This window comes from Sparus aurata, chromosome 21 (genome assembly GCF_900880675.1).
Source record: "Sparus aurata chromosome 21, fSpaAur1.1, whole genome shotgun sequence".
NCBI classification, from domain to species: Eukaryota; Metazoa; Chordata; class Actinopteri; order Spariformes; family Sparidae; genus Sparus; species Sparus aurata.
Genome location: NC_044207.1, coordinates 13,143,426 through 13,170,270, shown reverse-complemented (window position 1 = coordinate 13,170,270; position 26,845 = coordinate 13,143,426). Strand labels below are relative to the sequence as shown.

At 45.2% G+C, this 26,845-nt stretch overlaps 1 protein-coding gene across 4 annotated transcripts in view; it reads left to right on the top strand.

Moving 5' to 3' along the window:
• Positions 1 to 1,978: 1,978 nt before the first annotated feature.
• kcnn1a (potassium intermediate/small conductance calcium-activated channel, subfamily N, member 1a) overlaps positions 1,979 to 26,845 on the top strand; it is a 59,757-nt gene continuing 34,890 nt past the window's right edge. For 2 of the 4 annotated variants that reach the window (XM_030402534.1, XM_030402531.1), the window contains exon 1: positions 1,983 to 3,626. In XM_030402534.1, the coding sequence (XP_030258394.1) occupies positions 2,337 to 3,626 (1,290 nt within the window). In that variant the 5' untranslated portion in view covers positions 1,983 to 2,336. Of the gene's footprint in view, positions 3,627 to 26,845 lie in introns of all 4 variants that reach the window. The other 2 variants (XM_030402533.1, XM_030402532.1) reach the window with 2 other exon arrangements.

The following is a 26,845-nucleotide window of genomic DNA, read 5'->3' as shown; positions in this document are numbered from 1 at the left end:
TGGACTGCATTATATTCAGAGATTTTCTTGTCTTTCCTATTTACTTACATGAGGGGAGCCGAATATTAGAGAACCATTCTGAATACAACACACTGACCTGAACTGTACAACATGTATTTTATTTCATGAACTCCTCACAGTGTAAAAACGTGGCAACACTTTAGATTTAACCATCATTAATAAATGGTAAATGATAAACCATTTATTAACCTTTTACATCATAGTTGATTATTATAAAGTATTACTAAATAACCATTATAGTCAATGATGCAATGTAATATTTACAGTACATTTACTCAAGTACTCTTGATTAACTTATACTTTACTTGAGTATTTCCGTTTTCTGCTTCTTTATAATTCCACTCCTCTACATTTTGTAGGCAAATATTGTACTTTTACTCGATTACACTCAATTGATGACTTTAGTTACTAATTACTTTACAGATTGCGGGCTGCATCAGAGCCAATGAGTGTTTTTATAAAAACACTGATTCTGACAAATAAATACCTGATCTAATATCGATCAATAATGTGTATTTTACTTTAAGACCTCTACTCAAGGACTTTAATTTTGACCAAATTACTATTGTAACCCGTTGTCTTTACTTTTACTCATTATGACTTTTGGATACTTTGGATACAACACTGATTACAGGTGTCATAAAAGAAGATTCTGTGGCAAAGTATTGGATTGTGTTAGTTTGTTCATATGTGCCTAATAAAGTGTGTATTTTTAATTTTTAAGTCCTTATTCTGCACCAGGACATGTGACGCATCAAAAAGTTAGAATTTTCATTAGTCAGAGCTCAATGATCCGATCTAGACTAGAAGTCTTATGACTTTTTTCTCAACGTTTTTGAACTGGCTTCTGTGGTTTTGTATTTTTCTCTGATTGTCTTGATGTATTCTTGTTGTATTCGACTATATGTAGGCTATTTTAGTTTTCCTTTTGAAGAACCTTGTGAGTCTGTTTTTTCCTTCTAAAAGCTGATGCAAACATAAAGTTCACTTAAGAAACCACCTGGTCTGAGGTCTGACTGAAAGTCCATCTGAGGCAACAGAATTAGAGGCTTCAGCAATCAAAGAAGTAGTTTCTAAAGTCTTTTTTTTTTTTTTTTTTTTAGTAGCCTATGATTTGACCTCTTTGTGTTACTATTCTTCAGAAAGGAAACACTGTCCGGCGAAACACAGAAGGAGGACTGTGGGTTTTGTTCCCGTCTGTTACAATGCAGTCGTGCCTACATGAGCAGTATTCACAATCATAACTTTCTCACTGCATGTGAGCATATTCTGCTACTAGAGAGACTTTGGGGGAGAAAAAAACCCGGAAATCATCCTTTAATCCAAGTTCTCTCCCAGCAAATGAATGACACATGACACCGCGGCGGAGGCTATTTTAGTTAAGGCGCGTCCTACAGCACCGCGGACAGCGCCGTCTGCGCCCGGCCCCTCTGTCTGCATCCGGCCACTCCACTCACCGCTGTGACAGGGAAGCCTTAACCATGATACACTGAGAGCATGCAACAGCGCGCGCGCACACACATACACACACGCGCGCACACACACACACACACGCAGCAGCAGCAGCAGCAGCAGCAGGCTCTGCATGAGGCTCCCATTCTAAATATTTCTGCCTGGTAATACAAAACCAGGCATATTCTGCTAAATTATTAAAAAGCGGACTGCGAGGCTCAGGCTGTATGGCATGAGGTAATGCTCGCGGCCCGGTGTGTTCCGTGCCTTTCTGTGAGGCCAACAAGTGGCTATGTGTTCTGGCAAATGAACCCCAGAGTGTGTTTATTGCTGCTCTTGTGGTTGTTGAATCACGAGGCCGCTTTATGGACGTCTAACTCACAGAGGGGAGGCAGTAATGCAGAGTTGATCATAAAGTATGGTGACGTTCAGGATATATCCCTGACAGGCCTGTATGGATCTGTTCGGGTGACGTAGCAGTAAAAGTGATTTCTGATTATGCGGGGTAGTGGTTATGGCAACATTGACAAAGTCGATCTATCGGGTCCACAGTGGATTAAAGATGATCGACCATGTGAGCTGGGTTTAAACACCTGTCCACGTTTCCAAAATCCGCTTCTTGTAATATCCTAACAGCGCTGAGGAGTGATCGATCAGCTGCAACCTGTGCGCATAGCAGCCAATGGACCGATATTCAGTCGAAGGCGGTGTTTTGGCTGTACGGTGACGTTTTAAGGCAGGTCCTGGTCAAACCTACCAATGATACAAGTCGGTCCTATTCTGCTGGGACTGATCGCAATGAACGGGTGTCGGAGCTCTGCACGGCAAAGGAGCAACCACAGCGAGACGAGGCGATCAAGGGGATGCGGCATCGGTACGCGGGAGCTGTCCATCAGCACCAAACCCCCGACGAGAAGCAAGCAAGCAGCAAGCAGAGCCGAGACCCAGTCGCTCCTGTTTTCAGCCTGCCGCCCCCGCCCTCTTCTCACCACCGAGACCGCACTTCGACCACCGCCGCTCACCGTCAGAGCCTCCAGGAGCTCCCGTGTCTGAGCCAGCCCTCTCGGAGACCTGTTCACAGCGGCGACCCTCTACCTCTGGCGAGCTACGACACCGCCCAGCGACCTTCACACCGAGCCGGTGAACTCAGCGCCGGGCAGCCGGCGCACCTGCAGCAGGATCCCTGGGCCCCGGCCGGCTCTCAGCAGCAGCCGCCGCCGCCGCCGCCGCCGCAGTCGGAGAAGCAGCCTGTTTTTCCGAGCTGCCACTGCAGTTTTTCCGAGCAGGAGGCGAGCCTTTCTCAAAATCAGCACCATCCCGTCGTTCCTCTCCCACCGCAGCCCTCCCCACCTTTTCCGCCGCCTATACCACCGCCACCAACGTCGTCCTCCTCCTCTCTGCTGATTTCCCGGGAATCTAAAAGGGGGGATCGTCTCCGAAGGAGTGCCAATAATTACCAACAGACGAGCATCGTGGAACGCTGCAGGGGAGGAGGAGGAGCAGGAGGGCACCGAGACCACAGGCAGCTGTTGCAGCAGCAGCAGCAGCAGCAGCAGCACAGTCATTTAAGACTCCAACAGAGGGACCCCTCCCCTGAAGGAATCCGTGCAAACTCGCAGAAAGGGCGCTCTTTAAATGTATGTGAGTCAACCGAGGCTAACAGGAGAGCATTCGAGTCTCAGACTCAGGACCTGCAGCAGCAGCAGCAGCAGCAGCAACAGATCCCACAATTACGAGCGCAGCAACAGCTACTGGTGGGGAGCAGCTTGCCTATCAACTACTGCGCCAGCGGCTCAGGAGAGCTATGTAGGACTCACCAGGCTCCACTGCTGCAACAGCAACAGCAAGAGCAGCAGCAGCAGCAGCAGCGGCAGCAGCAGCAGCAGCAGCAAGGCGCACTGGGGCTCTGTCCCCAGCGTCCGCAGCACTGTGAACAAGACCGCAATAAGTCTGGGAGGATCTCCGCGCAAGGCGAGCCACACAGCCGCGACTCCCGCGTAACCCCCCCGGTAACACAACAGGCATACGCGGCGAACTCGTCTGCGACTGTGAGCAACAGCAGCAAAGACAGCCCCAACTACGGCTCGAGCTATCACCTGTGGCCAGAGAGCCCGCATAAAGGAGAGGAGAGGATCTGCATCGACCTCCATAAGGTAGATTTTCTCACATTTTCTCCTGCGATATCAGATCTAATCAGCCTCCAATGACAAAAACAAACTGGCCTTTATATTTTTTTACTCAATGACCACGCCTGTCATATGATTTTGATATGAATTTGTGTACGGTGTGCACGCGCGTGGTATATATATATATATATATATATATATATATATATATATATATATATATATGTGTGTGTGTGTGTGTGTGTGTGTGTGTATGTAAAAGGAGGGTTATTGAAGCGTCATTCAGAATGAGGCAGCTTCCCCCCCAAAAAAGACGCACCGATCTAAAGTACCGCACATGTAACCCAGCGCGTGACATTTCTTATCTAACCTGGTGTTTGTTTCGTTTGCTTACACGGGCACGCGCGCGAACGCACGCACGCACACACACACACATACACACAAGATGGCTGGCACACACGCCCGCGCGCACTGACACACACACACACACACCTGTTCCATGTTGCGGTGTTGTTTTGGGAAGCCCACTGAAGATATTCAAATGACGCTCCCCGGCAGGCAGCTGAATTAGAGACAAAGCGGTTGTTGTTTCCACAGAGCAGAGGGGGCTTGCGAGCGGGGGAATTTTAATACCGTGGCTTCCAGACACCGCTCTGACACAATGCTTTATAACACCGGGCCTGTACCTGTCACAGAGAGCAGCTGCTGCCTCTTTAACATACTTCCAAACTCACTTTACACGGCGGTATGGAGAGCTGCACTCAACAGTTGCTATGTGGTAGAAAACGTGAATAATAGAGTTACAGGAACACATCGTGGGGAAATCAGGAGGAAAGGCCTGCCGATTGGGTGAAATATGTAAGAATCAACACGGAAACATTCCGAGGAGATGATATGTGAGTTAAAATGCAGTGGTGACAGGGTGTATGTGCAGAAAAAATAGAGCAAGACAAGAGAGGCGAAGAAGAAAATTATGTCAAATCTATTTCTTATTATAAATTTGTAGAGTATAAAATGCTCGTACTTCAGGCCGACCTCGCAATAAAAGATCTGGTAAAGTGCCTTTTTATAGCAATGAACATCATCGTCATGTACATTGGCTCCACATTTAGTCAGAAAGAGGAGAGAGCCGAAAGCTCTTAGTCCAGGAACGATTGTTTTGGTACAGTTTAAATCTTGCAGTAAATTGTGAGCCAGAAAAAAAACACATTGTTGTTCGAGATCCCGACATCTCACAGGAGGAAAATGACTGCTTTAGTCTCCCCTGAGAAATCTAATTGAAGAAACGTGGCTAATTAACAGTCACACCACTAGATTTATGCACATTTCGGTGGTGCAGCTTATTATTCGGGTCCCCCATCGTTGTTTTTGTTTTCCCTCTCCCAGCATTTCCTCCACGCAGGAGCCCTCAAAGTTTTTAATATCACAGAGAAAGAAAAAAGGAAAAGGAAAGGAGGCACCGACGACGATGGTGAGGGTGCCGCATCTAAATAAGAGCACCAGACTCCCTTTTTAAAATGCTGCAGCTGTTTTCAGGGGCCCGAGCTGGCACCAACAGCAAAAGGTGGCACATCGAACCACCTTGACATGACTGTTCTGAACTTGGCTCGATTTTGGAGCATCAGCAGAACGCCAAAATGACCAAATGACTGAAGGGGAAGGAAAACTTTCTTCTTGCAAGTTGCCACCATCCTGTTTGAAGTGAAAATCACAGGGAAACTAAACCTAAGACAGGAGGTAGAGAATACATAATATTGATCAGACATTATGGGGTCTTCCACTTGACGTTCAAACACCTAAAGGTAATGTTATGTGCTTGATTTTATTTGGACGACCATTAAAGTAACCAAGAATGAAAAAAAACCCTGATATCCTTCCTTTTACCTCTATGAAACATTATCCGTTAGGAATATAAGGAGGCTGTGACACCATTATTACTGTATAGTAGAGAATTACAGCCCACATTGTACTAATTATAGTGTAAAACGTCATTACAAAGAGTCTTTAGTACGTCGAAAAATAGTCCGAGTGAATACTCATTACTGTTTAAAGCAGCTGGGATGTTAACAAGCTGTGGGACTCTTATGTATTTTAAATCCACTCTGGTTATGATACTGGGAGAATTTTTTCTTTTTTTTTTTCTTCTACATACATTTTCATACCAGTCATGATCAGAACATACTCCGACAGGAAGCAGCGATGTGAAGAAGTCATTCCCTAATTGAGATCTCCACGACAACTCCAAATCTCAAAATGGCAGTTCGGAATCAGAATGATCCGCTTTGTCTCGCAGCTTTATGTAATTTCCGCTGTAAACAAGACATTTTATTTATTAACTATTACATAACCTGGTTTCAATCATGGAAAAAAAAAAAATCTTGCAAGTTCTACCATGACAGACTCTGCCTAAGTATCAAACCTTTTCCGCTCGCTCAAGTATTTTGATACGGCGAGACACGCTCGTCTATTCACGGATATTTGCGGGATCGCGGTTACATCGTATTGACTCGCCCTCAATGAGGCCGGCCCCGTACCACCGGGCTCCCGTTTGAAATCCCTTAAACAAAACACTTGTGACAGAACAAGCCTGATAAAGTGTATACGATTACAGTATCCCGCAGCACACCCCGAAACCTGATAGCCAGCCCACTGGACTGATGGCAGGTAGTACGATATTGTGTCCGGCCTCAATAACATTGTGCTTTGAAAGGTGCATTGCTGCTTCTATTGTGATGGACTGTGTAAGTACTCTAATGCCTGCCACTTACTGCTATGGTGATATCTCCTGCAGGGACACGCTGGTGCGTAAACACTGCTGGACTTGCTCTCGCTTAACAGGGCTGATTCTGAGGATACACAGACGTCGTGTTGAGGCAGGAACCTGTGATTAATCTCTGGACAGTTTGGCAAGTTTGGTGCCATCAGCAACCAGATGTTAACAGGGGTTTTTTTGTTTTGTTTTTTAAAGAATAGCATACCTGAGAAGTTTAAAGTGAATAAGGCAAAAAAATCCACCAACAGATTCATATTTTTACTGCATGTGTGTGACTTCTGTGCGCTGCTGGGACGGTATGTGCGATCTGTAGTGAGTGTAGGCTTGGAGAGTCCTTCCTGGTGCATCCTCGGTGACAAACAGACTCATATTTTGTTAGATATTTCAGCAATGCAGCAGACAGCTCCTTACATTATCAGTTAACGTTCATTTAAAAAAAAAAAAAAAAATGAAAATCAAGAAACAGTTTGACATTTTTGGAAATAAGCTGACTTGCTTTCTTGAAGTGGGGCGAGATGAGATGATTGAGACGTCAAACTCTTCCATTAACTGATTCCTTTTGACGGTTTCATTAATTGTCAAATAAATTGGAGGAAATCCCAAGGGAGCAGTTTTTGGATTCTGTCAAACTAGCAATTCTGATCCCCGATGTATTCAGCTTAAGTGGAAAATCCTCATATTTGAGAAGTTTTAACCTGAACGAATCTATTTCCACATTGTTGAAAAGACGTTGTTATAAACGAAGTGATCGTCTGGTTTGTAAAATGTCAGAAAATGGTGGAAATGGCGATGAGTTCATGTCTTAAAATAGCACGTTTTGTCTGTTCAATGGCCCTAACACCCTCAAATAAGCCATTTAAATTCTTATCAAAGATGGAAAATAACAAATAATGAAACTATTGAAGAGCATTTGGTCAGCTTGAAGAGAGACTTTAAGGGGCACTGTGTCAAACTTAAGATATATATATATATTTTTCCCATAACTGAGTAAACAAGCTTCTCTCAGAGGAAAATAAGGTCCCCAGAACACTGATTGAAGCTAGAAAGGTGGCAGGGTCCGCCACATATAACCAAAGTAAATCAGTATGAAATTGTGTTGGCCTTTGAGGTCAATTTGTTTATTTAGTTTATTCAGTCATGAAAATAAAGAGAGTTTATTTAGTTTGTTCAGGCATAACAAGTAAAAATAAATCAGTCAATGAAGATCTTCAGCTTCTGATAAAAAAATGTCTTCCCCGAAACAACACACCACACCTTTAAATTTGATTATAATCAAAATTGTTGGCTGTTAATCTTCAGATGATTTCAGCTCTGCTTGTCTAATGCCGCAGGATGATTAAGAATAATGTCTCATGTATAAATCATGTTAAGGGTTAATAGTAAAATAGAAGAAATAAAAATATCCAGCCTGGTGCCGTCTCTCTCCTCGGCTGTCACATCACCCATGTTTGTCGGGTGCACAGGGCCTGTAAGCTGCACTGCTGTATAGCTGTGTGTGTGTGTGTGTGTCAGCCGAGTACCAGCCCACCTTTTCTGGAGAACATAAGGTTATATGTGTCATTGCAGAATGGATGGCTTGAAAGAGGAGGAAAGCTATTACAGTAAAGCCTTTGTGCAGATCCTGCCAAACTGCAGCCCAACACGCGTATAATCACCCCATATGATCTGGGAAAGGTCAACACGGCATATATCAAAGTGGCACTTGCAACCAACTTAGTGTCTCCTCGATGCTGACTGGAGGATTTAGTGGGGTTGTGTTTAGTGGTGGTTGTCTGTGTGGAAGCTTTGACAAGTGCCTGTCATGACGTTTCTTAACTCCTTTCTGAAATTGTTTTAAATGTGTCCAGTTTCGCCGCTTCTGCCCATTTAAAGTCTTGTTTTCCCTTCCACTCATAACTTAGATCATTTACTTTAAGTGAAACCTACCAGAGCGCTCCTGTTTCTCAGCCGTCCTCCGGTCTAAATTAAGGAAAATGCTGAGGTAATTGGGCCGCCGGCTCCCTTTAAAGAAAGTAGTTTATCTTATCAGTCGTGTGTTTGTGTTGGCTCCATAATAACGCTGAGGTAACGTTGAGCGCCGGAGCCGCGGAACAATTGATGTCGACAGATCTGCTTACAGTGTTATGATTTACCAGCGGGCTTATGCCAGGAGAAGCATTACGTTGATTTAAACTTTCTCTATCGGTCATCTCCCCGCTGTTGTTACACGGCCCCGCGTTTGTTTTTCTCTCATTAGGCGTCCATGTTTCCACTGCCTCCTGCGCTCCAGCCTGCGAGGGCAGCCAACACCTTTTAAGTAAACACACCCCACTGAGGAAAAATTAAATGTCAGACAAGGGGCCGATCCTAGTTCACATCCTCTGTATATATGACGAGGGAGTGGCCCTGCTGCAGATCTGATAAGGCTAACAATCGTACGGAGAGAGGGGCAGGTGTGAGCTGTGGGAGCCTCTTAGTTTCGGCTGCAGTTGGCAACACACAGGCAGTAAGTATGAACATGAAGCTCTTTTAATAATTGATTGCTGTTTTCCCTATTTTTTTTTTTTTTTTCAGTTTTGTGCGCTGTGTTTAAGTGCTGCGCTGCGCTCCTGCTCTGAAATAGATTTGTGTTACCATGTGTGTGTTGCTATGGAGAGATCAGCCTGGTATTATTGTGTAGCCTTCTCTCTCTCTCTCGGGGGGGTTGGTCAAGGATTCATGTGCAGCACAAGACTATCTTTTAGGATTAACCATTCATTTTAACACACATGCAGCGTGGGGTTGGGGGTGGGTGGGTTGCAGACATACCCACACACACACACACACACACACACACACACATACACTCACCCGCGCGCGCACAAACACACACACACACACTGTAGGGCAGCCCACACAAACACTGATATTAGGTGTAAGTGGCTCAAATAGTGCTCCACTTGATATAGTTCATTCGCTTTGCGTTTCATTTGAGTGAGCCTGCACAAGGAGAAGTGTATTGAATTACTTGCAGTCCAGTTGAATACAAAGAGTGGAAAAAGAAAGCGTGTTGGGGTTTTCCTTAGTCGCCGTGAGCCTCACTGCTTACTTACTCCGGTGCTAGAGTCACAGCATGGCAGATGTTTTCGCTCTGCCAGCAGTCAATGCAATTTGTAACCTGACTGTCGGACCTCTCGTGATGTTTCCCCTTCCTAATGTGTGTTGTAACTTTTTTTTTTCCCTTCACTTCTCCGTCAGCATGCCAAGTCCCCACCACGGCTCTTTGCTTAATAAATGACCGCAGTTCATTTATATGGTAATTCCTGTGAGATGCTGGCCAAGGGATGCCAGGCATATAATGTATCACCACAATGCATATGCTTTATGGCTAATTAGGTTATTGATCTGAGGCTGTCCCTGCGTTAGGGCGTGATCACGACACAAAAGAGTATGAGAGTGTGAGTAATGCAGCTGTAAGCAGATATTTGGCGTTCATTACAATGCCAGGGAGATTCAGACGTACCGTGATGCGAAGGTACAGGCGCAGGTGCGTGTGTCCGCCTGTGTGTGCGCACCGCTTCCACATTTCTGATGATATTGCCAGCCGACGTGCGAGCTCATTGAGTCATTTTAATATTGCCTGCTGGCTGTTTTCGAATGTTTGTTAAACACAGCGTTTGGTTGGAGAGCAGGGTGCAGTAACGAGATGTGAGAGATGTGTGATTTCATCATACTTTGCTCACACAATCGACTAACGCTCCACTTGCAGCCTGCCCTTGAAAATGCAAGTTTGGAAAGCTGCTCCTGCCATTGTGAAATTCCATACAGAGAGTGTTTGCTTTGTGTGTGTGTGTGTGTGTGTGTGTGTGTGTGCACTGGCTGTGTTCATTCTCATTGGATATGCATTTTTCTTCTTTCTCCATCTCATCAGGTCTTTGGGCCCTCAGGTCACAGTTTGACTGCTAGTCCCCTGAGCCGCCGTAATACTTAATTTACAGCACATGATACACAACCGTTCCCTGTAAAACTCAATCGCAGCCTCCTCTGGCCACTGATAAATATTCAGCGATGAACAAAAAAGCTTCGGCTGATCTAGTCAGGTCTGCTCTGCCTTCAGCTGTTTACAGAAACGTGATGCTTTACCTTTATACAAACAAAAAGATGTTTCTATGGGAATTAGAGTTTTAGCCCGGCCTCTAATCAGGAGGCCTCTGTGTGTATGCGCGTCTGAATTGCCGCGTGCATATGTGTGTACCGCCAGCCAGAGTGGCTCTCCTCCAACACACAAGCTTTACAAATTGAAACAGAAGATGAGTTGAATGAAGGCGCTTCCCCCTCCCTCCCCTTCGTTACCTCAAATCACCCTGCTGGAGAATATAAAACAGCTATCATGTACATACAGCAACGGTGTGATGTGTTCAGGGTCCGCTGAGGGTGACTCCAGGCAAATGCGTGCAGCAGAAAAAACATCTGCTCCGCGGGGGGAATGTGCCTGGCGTGTGTGTGTTTGTTCTGCTGCATGCGTTTTTCGTGTATTTGTATACATTTGCATGTGGGTCTGTACCGGTGTTTATGTGTTACGGAAAGAGTGAGTGGGAGGATAGCTGTAGTATATCATTGTCATGCGGGTGCCGCGGCCTTGTCTTCAGATGTTAAAGGTCAAATTAACTCCATGGCAGCTTGTAGTCATGTGGAAGACCCTCTTCTTCAGGAAACCCTCCACTGTCGTCTTCTCCGAGAGTGGCTTCCTGTTAGAGTACGCGCTTAATTATGCATCGGCAGTCGTGTTTGCGAGGGTGACAGAGGGTGAACATAGCCTACCAAATGGGTGTGAACGTGATGCAGTATTGTTGGAGAGCTTCATAGGGAAAAACATCGATTTCATAACAATACGTGAATGTTATATTTATTGAGCGTTATCGGGTTTGTTGGCACGATGCTGACATGAGAGCCCTCACTCCGTTTTCTCTCTTTGGTGTGTGGCTCTTCGCGTGCTGTAGTTCCCATACAGCTGCTCCAACCTCCATTATCGGCGCCCCTCCGACTGTTAACCCCTTAATGGGCCACCATCACGGTCAGCGCACTGTTCCTTTTGTGATTGCCGTATTCTCTTTAACCCTTTCACGAAACGATGCTGACTTCAATCTCTCCCATCTCTTTCTTTGAGAAGCTCCATTTTCAGTCACTCGTTTCTGCTCTTCTTTTCTGTCAGACTGGAGAAAAAAAAAAAGGCCTTTTAAAATAGAATCAATTTACACAAAAGGGCCCGGCGGGCATTAGAAAACTGTAGCACTTAATTTCATAACCAAAGAAAAAAAATTACAGCTGGAGGCTGTTAGCACAATTCCCGGAACTTTTATCATGAGACGTAACACACGAGCATGAAAGACAGCTGCTCTTGACTGTAGTACAGTACGGTGGTGGGTCCAGTTATGGTACCTGAAAACAAGATTATGTGCTGTGCAGTAAAGTACAGTCGGTATGTGTGTGTCTGTGGATGAATACAAATGTACAGCTTTTCCATCTGGCCTTTGTTTCAATTCGCCAGAGAGAAGTGGGCTTCAGAGCCAGATAAGGATATTCAATTAGCTTGAGTCTATGGGAGACCACTGCACCAGTCTGAGCACGCTGGAGCCGGGTGACATATGGTACAGGAGGAGCAACGAAACCTGATATCGTCTCATTTCATCTTGTTGCTGTTTCAGTAATTTTTTCATTGGAATGTCAAACATGTATACCGGCTGCTTCGGCAGGTTTTCTTTGCCTGTTTTCTCGATGGTACAGTCTCATCTTGTGAAGCGAAAATGGAAGATAAATAGAATATGCTGGAACGAAATTGAATGCTTTTCAGATTAACACAGCAGAGATTAAAGGGGCAGTCCTCCCCCAAATTAGAAACACATATTGTTCCTCTTACCTGTCCTCCTATTTATCCATCTAGATTGTTTTGATGTGAGCTGTCGGGTTTTGGAGACAGTGAGCCATAGAGATATCTGCCTTCTTTAAATTACAATGGCACTAGATGGCGCTCATCTTGAGGTGAACCGAAAAAATAAATAAAAATCCAATCAGTCTCTATACAGAAATCATGGTTACGCGAGATAATCTACAGACCTTGTTGTGAGCAGTTTCATGTATAAACTACTTTCTTTGCGCCAAACTATACTTACCAATTGTTAGGCTAGCTCATTAAGCTAATTAAGTGAGCTAACCTTAACGCTCAGCTGAGGAGGATGCTGTTAATCTTTATAGCATGAGTCTCTTGTCTATGAGAGGATGCAGGTTTCCTCCTGTGCCGTGACGGGGTTGGTGGGTGTAGCTCGGTAGAAAAAAGTAACTGCTTGATTATCTCGAGTAACCAGGTCACGAATTCTGTAAAGAGACATTACTGTTGAGTTTTTCAGATGTATTTTAAATGCCATTTTAACAGGATAGCCCCAACACAGACAGTCGGTCCATCACGTATTATCACTTATTTTTACACAATATCTTAGCAAAAAAAAAACCTTGAAAGCACCACGTCAATCGACACAATCACTTCAGGGGAAGGTATTGCTCTACTGGATCAATGTAGATGAATCAACCGCAGGAAAGAAGAAACATAATCCATATTTTTTTAATATATATTTTGTTGTAAACTGTCCATTATAACTTACGCACATGCTTACGCCGCACACACCTATTTATGTTTCTCATCACTATTTAAAATGGATAAATTCTCTTGGTGAGACGTTGGTGAGGAAACGATGACAATTCCTCTGATTCCCATCACTCTGTCTTGTCCCCCTAGCTTCTCCTGCCGGCCCGTGTCCTCCTCCCGCCATAAATCTCACGCGGGACGTTTCCAGGCAACTCTCCAGTCAATCTTTACTGAGTTTGTTGCGCTATCGATCTGTCCTGTGCTATAGGTTGTCCTGGCTTCTCTCTCCCCGCTATTGATGTTTTTGCCTCGGGGAGAGAAAGAAAGTGCCTCGGCCCTGAATTTACCGAGGGGGCTCGTTTTCAAATGACTTACAATCACCTCGCAATGAAAATGGAAGTTGTCAGGTGGTGGCATTTATACAGTGATACTGTTGTTGGATCTCTCAATAGTGAAAGCGTTGTATACGAGGCAAGAGTTGTGGGATTGCAGAGCGGGTTATGGGGCACTAAAGAGTGATAATCTCTGTGAGGAATATATGGCCACTGTGGTCCTGTGGGGACTGTCACCTAATGAAGACGGTTTAGTCCTCCGGGTCCACATAGACAAAGCTATATTTCAAGCTTTTGTGGTTTTGGCGTGTTTGTGTGTCTTCTGTCCCGGACCACATGCGTTATTGGTCGTTTTGATAAGTGGGAGGAAATATTGGTATGAGAGGCCGTTTAGGTCATAAATCATGATGTTACATAATGCTACGCTATAGTCTCCTGCACACTTACTATGCCCTCTCTTACATGTACAATAACAAACTACCCCATATACACTCTTACCTGTACTCATTGTAGACTCTATGATAATACATATAAGAGGGTGATTGTACACGTGAATGACAGCAGCAGCAGTCACACTCTCCCTCAGTACTACTTGCTTTCATCACTTGTAGATTTTTGTCCACAAACGCATACAATTACAATAACAGTCTTTTCACATACACCCTCACACACTTTTGCTCTGTTTCTGCACTCTATCGCAATACCCCACATAAAAAAGTGATGTATTTATTTAAACTAACTCACATGCACTATTATTCTACCATTCACTCCCACATATGCTATCATTTCTTTGAGACAATATTTTATCTCCTGTAGTATTTTTCTGTTCTGTGCAACATTTCCAAACGTGTCATCTGTGAATTGTGTTCGATTCCCACTTCTTGGAAACACTTTGTCAAAGGAGGAGGTTGCTGTTGATGGCATCCAAATAAGAATGCTCGGGAGCTTGGACCGATCCTTAACGATATCGGTTTCTTGTTCCAGTCCTGACGGAATTCAATTAGCAGATATCTGAAATATGTCAGTAATGCATGTGCCGAACAGATCTCGTAGCTGAGAATTCTAACACTATCTGAAAATAAACTTTTTGTACTGTGTCACTGAAGTGGAGCCTTTCCAGTTGAGCTGTGTGCGCAAGTCTGTCTCACAACAAAGCGCTGAACAGGACAGGGTCAATGTCACTACAGACTATATTAATTTTTGCTTAAATATCACTGAGAAATATCCCAACTCCCAAACCCTGAATCACTCATCAAATAAAACACACCCTGAAAGAGAGCATGAAGCTTTCTGACAGGATGGAAACCCAAATACAGTTAACTGACTAAACTTTTGGGGCTTTTCCTCATTGTATTGTATTCCCCATGTATTTCCTGTAAACACGATGCTTCCCAGTGCTTTGAGTTTCCTTCACACAATTCCTTCATCCTTGATCATTCTTCAGGTGCCTGGAGATAAAAAAAAAAAAAAAGAAAAATGTATAAACTCTGTAGTGACCTAAAATTTCACAGTACATACAATTTTAGAGGGTTCCAGGCTGTGCTTTGAAAATCTGTGAATAAAGTTAAGGTTGTTTGTTGCCTCACAAAGATGCAGTTCCCTTACAGTAACATCAGTGGGTCAACAAATAAAAAGCCACCCATTACAAGCTTGATAATCTCATCACAAACATTTCACTTATAATTAATAATAGCTGAAGGAGTCAGGGAGGATTAAGAAGAAGGCTAAACTTGTCGCCTATGTGTGGCAGCTGAGATGCCATGAATAAACTGAGCATGAGAACATAGTTCAGGGTTGGACTAAGTTGCTTCAAATACATTTAAATGATGCAGGTAAAAGTCCTAATACTATGAAAAAACATCAGGGTGGCATTATGACTCTACCAGTGTATTCAGTAAAAGCATTATTATTCTGTGGATGCAATTCTTCTGTGAAACAGTTTGTTTTACATCACCTGCTATGAGACCGCAGTGGTGTTAAACCGAGAGGGCTCCTTTTGTACGACTCAGTTTATGTGTAAATGTGTCAAGGACAGGATCTGTCGCTTTATGAGGAGGTTATCAGCACAAATCTGGCATCAATCAGGCAATCAGCCATAATGGGAGTCTATGGGGGAATGGGGCAATACCGTTGATTAGCTAAAAATAAAGAGGATGCTTTCGTGAAATGATTGGTACAACTTTGAAATGCTCTTTGAGTCCTAATTCAGTTTACAATGTCAAACCTCAAGGAGCAGGTTTTATGGCTGCTTTAACACCGACATCAACACAGATGTGAGATATTCAACATCATATATTTAACCTGGAATGGCTGTTTTTAAAGTCCAATGACAGGTGAAGAGCAGTGTGATGTTTTTAAAGACAAAAGTACCAACACCAGCGTTTTGTTCTTTTTAAGAAAAATAAAAACTGAAACTACAGACTTTGTGATTTAACCAGTAACAACTGGACAAAGTTCAACTCTGTTCGAAAAAGTGGTCCATTCAAAAATACATTCAAACCCATTTTTACTTGAATGGACTTAACCAGTTATTATTACTTGCAAACAAACTTACTGAGATTTAAGTGTCCCCGTTTGCCATTTTCCAAGTTATATGTCTTCACTGGGTAATTATCTTTAGTTCAATGATAATAGTTTCCGGAGTATTCTGCAACAGTGAGTGCTGTGGATGCCTTCACCTTTATCATTGCGCCACCACATTTAATACCAGTGTTGCTTCATCAGAATACACAAAAGTAATCCGATGATGGTGTTAATAGATTTATGCAGGTCCGTTGTTGTCTAAAGTTTGCCTGTGGTGAAATGATGAAGTGAATGATGGCTTTCTGGGTATGTTGTGTATTTCGGAGCCTTTATTTCTGATGTGTAAAAGTCAGGAGCCCTCACACCTCCATCCACCATTAGGTATAATGTTGCCATTGAGTCAGTTAGATGTGGGATACAATTTGAGCTTTTTTCTAAGAATGTTGTGGTTAATATCTGGTTAGGTATAGTAACAAAAACACTTGGTTAGGCTGAAGGAAAGATCAGAATTTGAGTTCAAATCATTACTCTTGCGATAACTTTTGCAGGTCTGAGGTTACCGTATAAACACTCAGGAAGTGCAGGCCATGCTGACTGTATATATTTCATGACTGTTCAGATTTTGCTAAGTTAAGTTGGGAACCCTCAGCTATTCATAGCTACCAAAAATTTTGGGATTGGTCCAGTAGTTAGCCTCAGCTGGCAGCTATGACAAGGCTACAATATAATCCTTTGGGGCAACTACAACATTCAAAGTTATGTCCACTAAAAGCGCTTGTTTTTGCCACTGACAGGCTGAGGTTGTGGTCAAAATGTCTGTAAACAGAAATGATTCCTTCAGAGACAGACCTTTTGTTGAATAATAACATCCTTTTTGCAACCAGAAACCCTCTTGCTCCTGGAGAAGTCTGAAATCATCTAGATTGTCAAAATCAGTGAGAGATTGAAAATGACTTTGAAAATAAATGATTTCCTGCAGTTCTTAAAGGGAAACGCTACACTCCCCTCTCCAACTATGTCTTGCATTTCCGCTCTCATCTCCCAGCAAACTTAAATCTGTGAAATTTCAGAACGAGACTTCTCCTTGAACGAGATTTGTTTTTTTTGGTAACAAGACGGCTGTTTCTCACTAGGAATCGTTTCTGTAATATGTCAGACACTTAGCATAACAACCTCAGCCAGTGGCAAAAAACAAGCTCTTTCTGTGGAAGCAACTTGCCTGTGACAATTATGTTGCAGCCACCGCAGGCCTGTCACCAGCTGAGGCAATCTACTGGACCTATTCAGAAACTTCTGTAAGTATGAATCATTTATAGGGTCATGGTTTAAAATACCATGTTTTTATTCATGTTTTTTTTGTGTGTCATATGTGTTTCAGTATGTGTACAGTGGTTTGATTTGGTCCCTATTATTTTTTCACACATTTCAGCAGCTTCGCGATTCAATTTGTTCACCGTTTACCAGGACACCAGTCCATCCATTATGGCCCCGATCTACAAAATCAGGTTTCTAACAACGCCCTCCTTTAATTTGCTGGAAATTGAAATTGTTCCTAATGAGGCAGTGGGCGTCCCAGTGGAAAAGTAACCCCCCCCCCCCCCCCCATCAGTTCTAACCCCAATCTCCCCAGGACCTAATTTATAAGACACACACTCACACGAGTACTCGTGGAGCAACCTTGTTGGCTCCTAATTATAATAGCATTGTGTCTCTGTTGAACACAGCGCGTTATTAGTCCTAACAATACCACATTCCCACAGGCATGTACCTGTGTCCTTTTTCTCCGTGGAGGTTTTGTCTTGTTTTTGGCAACTTTTTTGTTGTTAACCTCTGAGAAGAGAGCACGAGAGAGAGAGAGTGAAGGAGGCTGCGTGTTGTGTGGACAGTGAGATCTACAGACTGATTCTGCGACAGGATTAAATCTGACATTTTTAGCTTTGATACTACAGATTTGTAGTAGCTGTTGTAAGCAGCCACAGCTCTGCATTCATCATAAATTATTTACTTGTTGTGAAAGGAGATATTTTTAGAGCCCTTCTCAGTTTTTTAATCCAACGTGCACATGCTGTAGTAGCCACTGTTCTCGTACTCCTGTTTAACTCGTCTTTCTTTTTTATTGCTGATTTTTTCATTACCACTGTGAAGTACACATAAAACTCATGATGGCCACATCACGTTTCAGATGATACAGAGTTGGAGCGAGTGTGATCTTTAAATGAAGCCAACAGTGAACTAAACAGCACAAGAATCTTACTTGTTCTGCTCCAAGTCTATCTGCTATTGCCCCATATTTTAAGTCTGGTTCTTTGCCTCAGTAAAGGTTACAGCGTCCCCAAGGCGACTGCAATGCTGAACCTGATTTCTTAAAAGTATTGTCACAATTTATTGTGTGCAGATTGTATTGTTGCCCTTTATTTTCTTGCTGAGTTGGTTGGTTGTGTCTTCCTGCCGGAGATTCCATCAAGACCACTGACATGTGAGTAATCAGCTCGGTGAGCATTTACGTAAGCTGGCGTTAGTGTTTGAGGTGGTCATCGTGGCATTTAATGTTATCACATATGCAGCGTTTCATTACATATGTATCATTTGGGTTACGCCAACAAGACCTCAAGTCTCGCCAAAACCAAGAGTCATGAGCTCACAGACCAAAACAACTTGGTTAAGCCTACGGAAAAATAATTGTTGTTTTAGATAAATGTCGGAAAAAGTCACTGTGGCCTGTCTGTTGCTTCAAGTCAGTGTTGGCATTCTCAAGAGTTAGCAATGTTCCCCTAACGTTGACTAAGTGCTTTAAGGAGATGTTCACCAAAAAACTAAAATTCCGTCATTCTGTATTCACCCCCATGCCGATGGAAAGTCAGGCTGAGGTTTCGTGCCGTAAAAGATTTCTGGAGCTTCACTGCAAAACAGTGTTGAAGCATTCCCCTCAACAACTGAGGTAGATGGGGTCTTGTTTTAAAATGTTTGAAAAAACTGTAACAAATTGCTCTGTACAGCTCAACTTGCGTAATTCGGGTCCCTCGAAGCCCTAAGACAACACTTACACACTCAAAACGTGATCGAGTCATGCACCCGCTTAAGATCGGGTGAGGACTAACACGTTTACCTTAAAGTAGCAGCTACAGTAGAGATTTTAGCTTCAAAACAGCTTTAAATGACATCTTCTTAAATCAATTTGGGATCTTGGTGCTTCTGGAGAATGCTGTGAAGCTCCAGCAATGTTTTGTGGACTCTGAAACTTCACCTGGCTTTTTATCAAAAATAAACTTATCATTTGGATATGAGAATAATTATTAGGTGACAAGAACTAAATAAAACGATGGCTGTTCATTTAGATCAGTTACAGCAGCCAGATACATCCAGGAAGTTGCGTTATATAACTACAATGCAGGCAGACAAACAATTAACTACTTCTGTCTGTCGATTAAAAAAAAAACGTGACAGGCTAACATCACTATAAGGCAGTTGGCTCTCAGGACTTACTAAACAGTGTTACCTTGCCTGGGTTTCTTCTCTAACATGAGTCCAAATTACTTCTCAGTAGTGTCATGTTTAGCCTTTCCTCAAGGTTGCTGGCAGCAAACTTTGATCTTTACAAATCAAATATTGAAATTTGAAATTAAGTTTGAATTTAGTTTTTAAACGTGACGGCTCTTTTATATCACAGTAGCCAAATTCACAGAGAATACTTGATCTCATGTCACAGTATCAATATTAAATCAATACACGGCTACATTGTGAAGAGAGATGTCGGCGATCTGTTGCAGTATTGATGTTACACACTGAACACGCAGCCTACGATATGCACAATCACACATGAGTAGATGTGGGACTGTACATGTTTGAATAAATGTATGAAGTGCAACGCTTGTGCTTCATCACACACATTCCAGTCTGGTCCCACACACACATTTTACGCCGCACACCTCGGCTCACATCGAGAAAGTTGTCCGCAGACGCCCTGATTGTACCAGACATGTGAAGTCGGTCTGAGAATATTCTGTGAAAACTCTTTGAACATCTTTGAATATTTTCTCCCGTCCCCGGGACTGTCTCATGTTCGTGGAACACTTACAATAGCTTCAACTTATCCCACAGAAGGGTAGAAGCAGCCATTATTTAACGGCAGACATCCCTACAGAGATATAAGGACATGAAGTATAGGGTGATAAGGCTCGACTCACCCTTTCCACTCCTGCGAGGGAATAGCATTTCAACTTAGATGCTGATAAAGGTGACAAATTTTAATTCACGGTGTTACGCCTGAGATACGATATGCCCGCGCGTGCCATTCATTTTCTTAACAGTAGATGCTCTAAGGGCAAGGGCAAACGTGTGGCAACTCAACACACAATGCCAATACAAACAACACAATGAAATACACTAACGTGCTGCCACAATTCAGTTAGGACAAACATGCAAATGCAGAAACAAATGCAACAGGAAAACGCTGCATAGCCGAGGACGAGAGCAGGCGGCAGCAGCAACGGGCAAAAAGACAAAAGGCTGAAGTCAGACAGTTTCCCAGCAGCCTTCAGTCTGTATGGGACGTCACAGAAACACACACATCCTGATTACGATTGAAATGTTATCAGACCCATGTAACAGTTTGTACACAGTGTCATGTAGTTAACATCAGATAGGGTAGCATATTGTAATAATGTACACACATATATGGTCTGCCCTTTACATGGCTTTATTTATAATCCAGAGCAAGAGTCACAGGAAACAGACTGTGAAGGGGGGGGGGGTTTAACATGGAGCCAAGGGCCACAGGTCAGACTCAGACCCTGGGCTGCTGCGGGCGAGGACGCAGCCTCTGTACGTGGGGCGCTCACTCCACCAACTGAGTCACTGCGGCGCCCCGGTTCAGCCTCCATTTTACGTGACATCTCATTTAATCAGCATCACATCAGTTTGCTGCTGTAAATAACTCAACTGAGCTGACCTGTCCCTCGCAAACTGCATGTCTCTGATTGCAAACATATACCAAACAAATGAACAAAAGAAATACAAGACTGTCAACAACTATAATATATTTTTGAATATTTATTAAATGACTGTATTCTCTGACTAGCACACGTCACCATCGGCCACACAATGGGTACTTTGTTAGCAGAACATTCATTCAGCATTCAAAATCATCCATCCATCCATCCATCCATTTTCATCCGCTTATCCGGGGCTGGGTCGCGGGGGCAGCTGCCTGAGCAGGGACACCCAGACTTCCCTCTCCCCGGATACTGCCTCCAGCTCTTCCGGGAGGACCCCAAGGCGTTCCCAGGCCAGCTGGGCGACATAGTCACACCAGCGTGTCCTGGGTCTTCCTCGGGGTCTCCTCCCGGAGGGACATGCCAGAGATACTTAAACTCCTCCACTTGAGGCAGGAACTCTCCTCCCACCTGGAGGGAGCAGGCCACCTTTTTCCGGTCGAGAAGAGAACCATGGCCTCGGATTTGGAGGTGCTGATTCTCATCCCAGCCGCTTCGCACTCGGCTGCAAACCGCCCCAGGACATGCTGGAGGTCCCGGCTCGAAGGAGCCAACAAGACCACATCATCCGCGAAAAGCAGATATGAGATCCATTGGCTCCCGAACCAGATCCCCTCCGGCCCGTGGCTGCGCCTAGAAATTCTGTCCATAAAAGTAATGAACAGAACCGGTGACAAAGGGCAGCCCTGCCTGGAGTCCAACATGTACTGGGAACAGGTCTGACTTACTGCCGGCAATGCGAACCAAGCTCCTGCTCCGGCAGTACAGGGACCGTACGGCCCTTAACAGAGGGCCCCCGACCCCGTACTGCCAGAGCACCCCCCACAGTATGCCACGAGGGACACGGTCGAATGCCTTCTCCAAGTCCACAAAACACATGTGGACTGGTTGGGCAAACTCCCATGAACCCTCGAGCACCCTGCGGAGGGTATAGAGCTGGTCCAGTGTTCCACGGCCAGGACGGAAACCGCATTGTTCCTCCTGGATCCGAGGTTCGACTATCGGCCGAATTCTCCTCTCCAGTACCCTGGAATAGACTTTCCCGGGGAGGCTGAGGAGTGTGATCCCCCGATAGTTGGAACACACCCTCCGGTCCCCCTTTTTAAATAGGGGGACCACCACCCCGGTCTGCCAGTCCAGAGGCACTGTCCCCGACTGCCACGCGATGCTGCAGAGACGTGTCAGCCAAGACAGCCCCACAACATCCAGAGACTTGAGGTACTCAGGGCGGATCTCATCCACCCCCGGTGCTTTGCCACTGAGGAGCTTACGGACTACCTCAGTGACTTCGGCTTGGGTGATGGATGGGTCAACCTCTGAGTCCCCAGCCTCTGCTTCCTCTATGGAAGGCGTGTCAGCGGGATTGAGGAGATCCTCGAAGTATTCCTTCCACCGCCCGACGATGTCCCCAGTCGAGGTCAACAGCTCCCCACCTCCACTGTAAACAGTGTTGGTGGAGGACTGCTTCCCCCTCCTGAGGCGCCGGATGGTTTGCCATAATTTCTTCGAGGCCGACCGGTAGTCCTCCTCCATGGCCTCCCCGAACTCTTCCCAGACCCGAGTTTTTGCTTCCGAGACTGCCCGTGCTGCCGCACGCTTGGCCTGCCGGTACCCGTCAGCTGCCTCAGGAGTCCCCCGGGCCAGCCAGGCCCGGTAGGACTCCTTCTTCAGCTTGACAGCAACCCTTACTTCCGGGGTCCACCACCGGGTTCGGGGATTGCCGCCGCGACAGGCACCGGAGACCTTACGGCCACAGCTCCGGACAGCCGCGTCAACAATGGAGGTGGAGAACATGGTCCATTCGGACTCAATGTCCCCAGCCTCCCTCGGGATCTGGTCAAAGCTCTCCCAGGAGGTGGGAGTTAAAGATCTCCCTGGCAGAGGGTTCTGCCAGACGTTCCCAGCAGACCCTCACGATACGTTTGGGTCTGCCAGGTCTGTCCAGCTTCCTCCCCCGCCAGCGGATCCAACTCACCACCAGGTGGTGATCAGTTGACAGCTCAGCCCCTCTCTTCACCCGAGTGTCCAAGACATACGGCCGGAGGTCAGATGACACGACCACAAAGTCAATCATTGATCTCCGGCCTAGGGTGTCCTGGTGCCACGTGCACATATGGACACCCTTATGCTTGAACATGGTGTTAGTTATGGACAAACTGTGACTAGCACAGAAGTCCAGTAACAAAACACCACTCGGGTTCAGATCGGGGAGGCCGTTCCTCCCAATCACACCCCTCCAGGTAACACTGTCATCGCCCACGTGGGCGTTGAAGTCCCCCAGGAGAACGACGGAGTCCCCGGTTGGAGCACTCTCCAGTACCCCTCCCAGGGACTCCAAGAAGGCCGGGTACTCTGCACCGCTGTTCGGCCAATAAGCCGAGACAACGGTGAGAGCCCTATCCCCGACCCGAAGGCGCAGGGAAACGACCCTCTCGTTCACCGGGGAGAACTCCAACACATGGCGGCTGAGCTGGGGGGCTATAAGCAAGCCCACACCAGCTCGCCGCCTCTCGCCGCGGGCAACTCCAGAGTAGAAGAGAGTCCAGCCTCTCTCAAGGAGTTGGGTTCCAGAGCCCAGGCTATGCGTGGAGGTGAGCCCGACTATTTCTAGCCGGTACCGCTCAACCTCCCGCACCAGCTCAGGCTCTTTCCCCCCCAGTGAGGTGACATTCCATGTCCCCATGGCTAGAGTCACCATCCGGGGATTGGGCCGCCGGGGCCCCCGCCCACGACCGCCACCCATATCCCTCTGCACTGGCCCCGTCTGAACCCTTCATTCAAAATCAGATAAATAAAATCGAAATCTCTCCAGTTGAACAAAAATAATATCCTTGTATAAACCCACAAATGAACCTTAACCCTTTACACTACTTTTTTCACCTATGCAGTCGTACTCCCTGACACCCATAAACACGCATCAATGTGTGAAATTAGTGGAGTTACCCTTTAAGATACAGCGCGTTTGCCCTTGTCGGCCACTGCACCAACAAGAAATTAAATGTTTTCTTTCTTTTTTCATTTCTATTACTAAGCTCCATAATGGAGGATTTTCCTTCATGAATGTGCAGCCTCTGGTTTTTCCTCTGTCTTCACCCGCGCTGAGTAATGATCCACATGCTGGTCGGGGATGGACGGAGGAGCCGCGGTGCCTGCTGGCCTGTCAGAGAAATGTGACAGCGTCTAGTGTGCAGGGACAAACTGGAGAGTGTAGCCTGCAGCTCTCAATCACTCCGGGGGCTGGCCGAGACACCCACAGGGAGCTGTCTTCCCTCTCTTTCATTTATCTCTTTGTCTTTCGCCCTCTCTATCTTTCATGTCCCCTCAGTTTCTAGATCTCTGCCTCATTTTGCCACCTCTTCCCTCTTCTCCTTCATGTTCCCCCTTTTCATGTCGGCCTCGTCGGCGTCTGTCCGCTGTTCCCAGTTTTTTACCCACTCGCATTCGCTTGGTTCCTCCCGAAAGAATTCCTCCTCTCGTGCTCGTTTCGTTGCCGCACACTGTCTGCGTCAATATCTGACCTGATCCAGTTCCTGGCTGAGGTTCGGCTTGTTCAGCCAGCACACATATGCACATGTCCACCCACCCACCCATACACACACACACACACACACACACACACACACACACACACACACAAACAAGCACACACGCATAATTAAACAGACTGGCACCCCCACGCTCAAACTCAAAAACACACACATTGTTGAACACACTTGATTTTATAATGCACAGTTCCATTTTTAGGGTACATAAGCCTTCAGCATTGCAGCACAGTAGCCCCACACAACACTGAAGAACGAGGATTTTCTATTAAATTTGAGCTGGCTGGAGAGAGACAGACCGAGAGAGAGCGAGAGAGAGAGAGGGAGAGGGAGAGGGGGGAGCGAGGCCGAGAGTTGCCTTCATTTAAACTGTTCTGCACTGAGGCTTTTCAATTTGATTATGAGGCTCCATTTCATAGAGGCTGGATGCTGCGTGCCATTCAGAATGAAATTGAGCCGTTGGTCGGCTGGACAGGCAGCCTCCCCGCGTCTGCTCTGTGGGGGCATCAGGGGACGACAAGGGCGACGCTGGCCCGCCGTGCCCTTTTTCGCCGCGTTGTTTAGTCGGGTTGCAGGGGAAATGCGAATAGCAACAGAGCTCGGTTGGCTGGCTAAGTGGGCGGGTGTGTGCAATTGATTGAGTGCTTTGAGGTTTTGGAATGTGATGTGAGGACTCCGGCTGCAAAGTCCGTCAAGGACCCCTCAGTTTTATGGAGGAAAAAAAGTCAGACATGCTGTAGTGCAGGGCAGTATCCCTCCAGTATATCATTATTGTGACTTTATGTTTTCTAGATTTTTGATATTGTTATATCATATAAAGTGTAGTTTTTTCCTGGTTTTAAAGGCTGCATTACATTTTCTTACCAGACTGTTCTTGTCCTAATACTCATGTGAGTGATTTATAATGCATGCAGTTGGTCTGTGGGTTTCATGGGCCGGACATGGACTTCTAATTGATCAATTATCAGTCCGTGTCCGAATAGGATGGCGTATTGATTCGAGGCCCAGACAGCGGTCCACCTATAAGTGATCTTTTCGGGGGATGGAGAGGGATAGTAGGCTCAAAGGGGGATGGATTTTAGTCATTTTGCCAACAAGGGGGACAGTGGCAGACACAGGAGGTCTGAGGGGAAGGGGCGAAAAAAATAAGAAGGGCATGACATGTATGCAGCGCGCAGAAAGTCATAATATATTTGGAGTGAAGAGAGGGCACGTCACCCAGAGGACAAGTTATCACGCGTTTTATATATCAAGATTTATATTGTGGTCCTATCAACCCTAATGTTTCAGTATTTTGGAAGTTGTGTCTCACTCCATAAATACCTGTAGTCCCTCTCATATTCGTCCCTCACTCCGCCGACACAAGTCTTCCCCCCGATGTGTAGAAATGAGGAAACATCAGTGTTCGTGCAGACTAACTGATGGGAACGCTGCCCGTATTTGGGGCAGTCCTGACCTGGTTAAGTGAGTGATGATCACCAGAAACAGGTAACTAAAGCTGAGGATGTAACAGCAGCCCCACTCTCCATGTCCATTATCAATCCTGTTCATTTCCGTTAGTAGAAAAACCCTTCCTGGGACGTTCTCCTTTTACCTCCCGGGCTCTTATGTGGTCCCATGACTGTCACAACATGGCCATTTCACGCTGATCAATCGTCATGTAATTGGTCACCGGAGACCAAATTAGGGTTACATTTTGTGTCTCATTTTTCAGCTTTCCTGTTTACAAAATATAGAAATGCTTGATTACATTAGAAACGACCCACTCTAACTTGATACGAGGGAGGAACCCGTGGCTTCTTTGTTTTCCTGCTTGGCTAGAGGAATTTATTATGTTGGTTCAGTCTAAAATTCCAGGGCAAAAATCAATGCGAGCCAGTGAGAGGAGCGGTATGTTTGTCGAGTGTGGAGCAGGAAGGACTCGTGAATGATAGCAGGAGAAAACCGTCAATTATTGTACAGTTCACACTTGTAACACTTGTTCAGAGTCCACTCTTCTCTATGAATCCACACCTTAAACCAACATGAAGAAAATACATTCAGGTTTGTCACATTCTTTGAGTTGATGATGTGTCATAACCTCTGTAGGTTTATATTAAAATGGGATGTGACCAAATGTGTCATAAATGCTACTCAGCTTGGCAGTGGCGAATTGTAACTAAGTACATTTACTGAAGTACGTCTCTGGCGTAATAGTTCTTTACATGAGAGTTTCCATTTTATGCTACCTTACACTTCAGCATCGGCAAAAATATTTACTGAACTACGTGTATTTCAAACTTATAGTCACTGGTTAGTTTTTAAATGAAGCAACGTATAATGCAGTACTTCAACACTAAGAACGCTATAATTTTAAAGGAGAAGGTTCAATGCTTTGGAAGGATTCTTAACCAGGATTTGCTCTTGACGTGTACGTATAAATGTAAGGGAAAAACAAGCCAGATTAATGTTATGTAATAGAATCCCCGGTCACAACTCTCCAGTTTG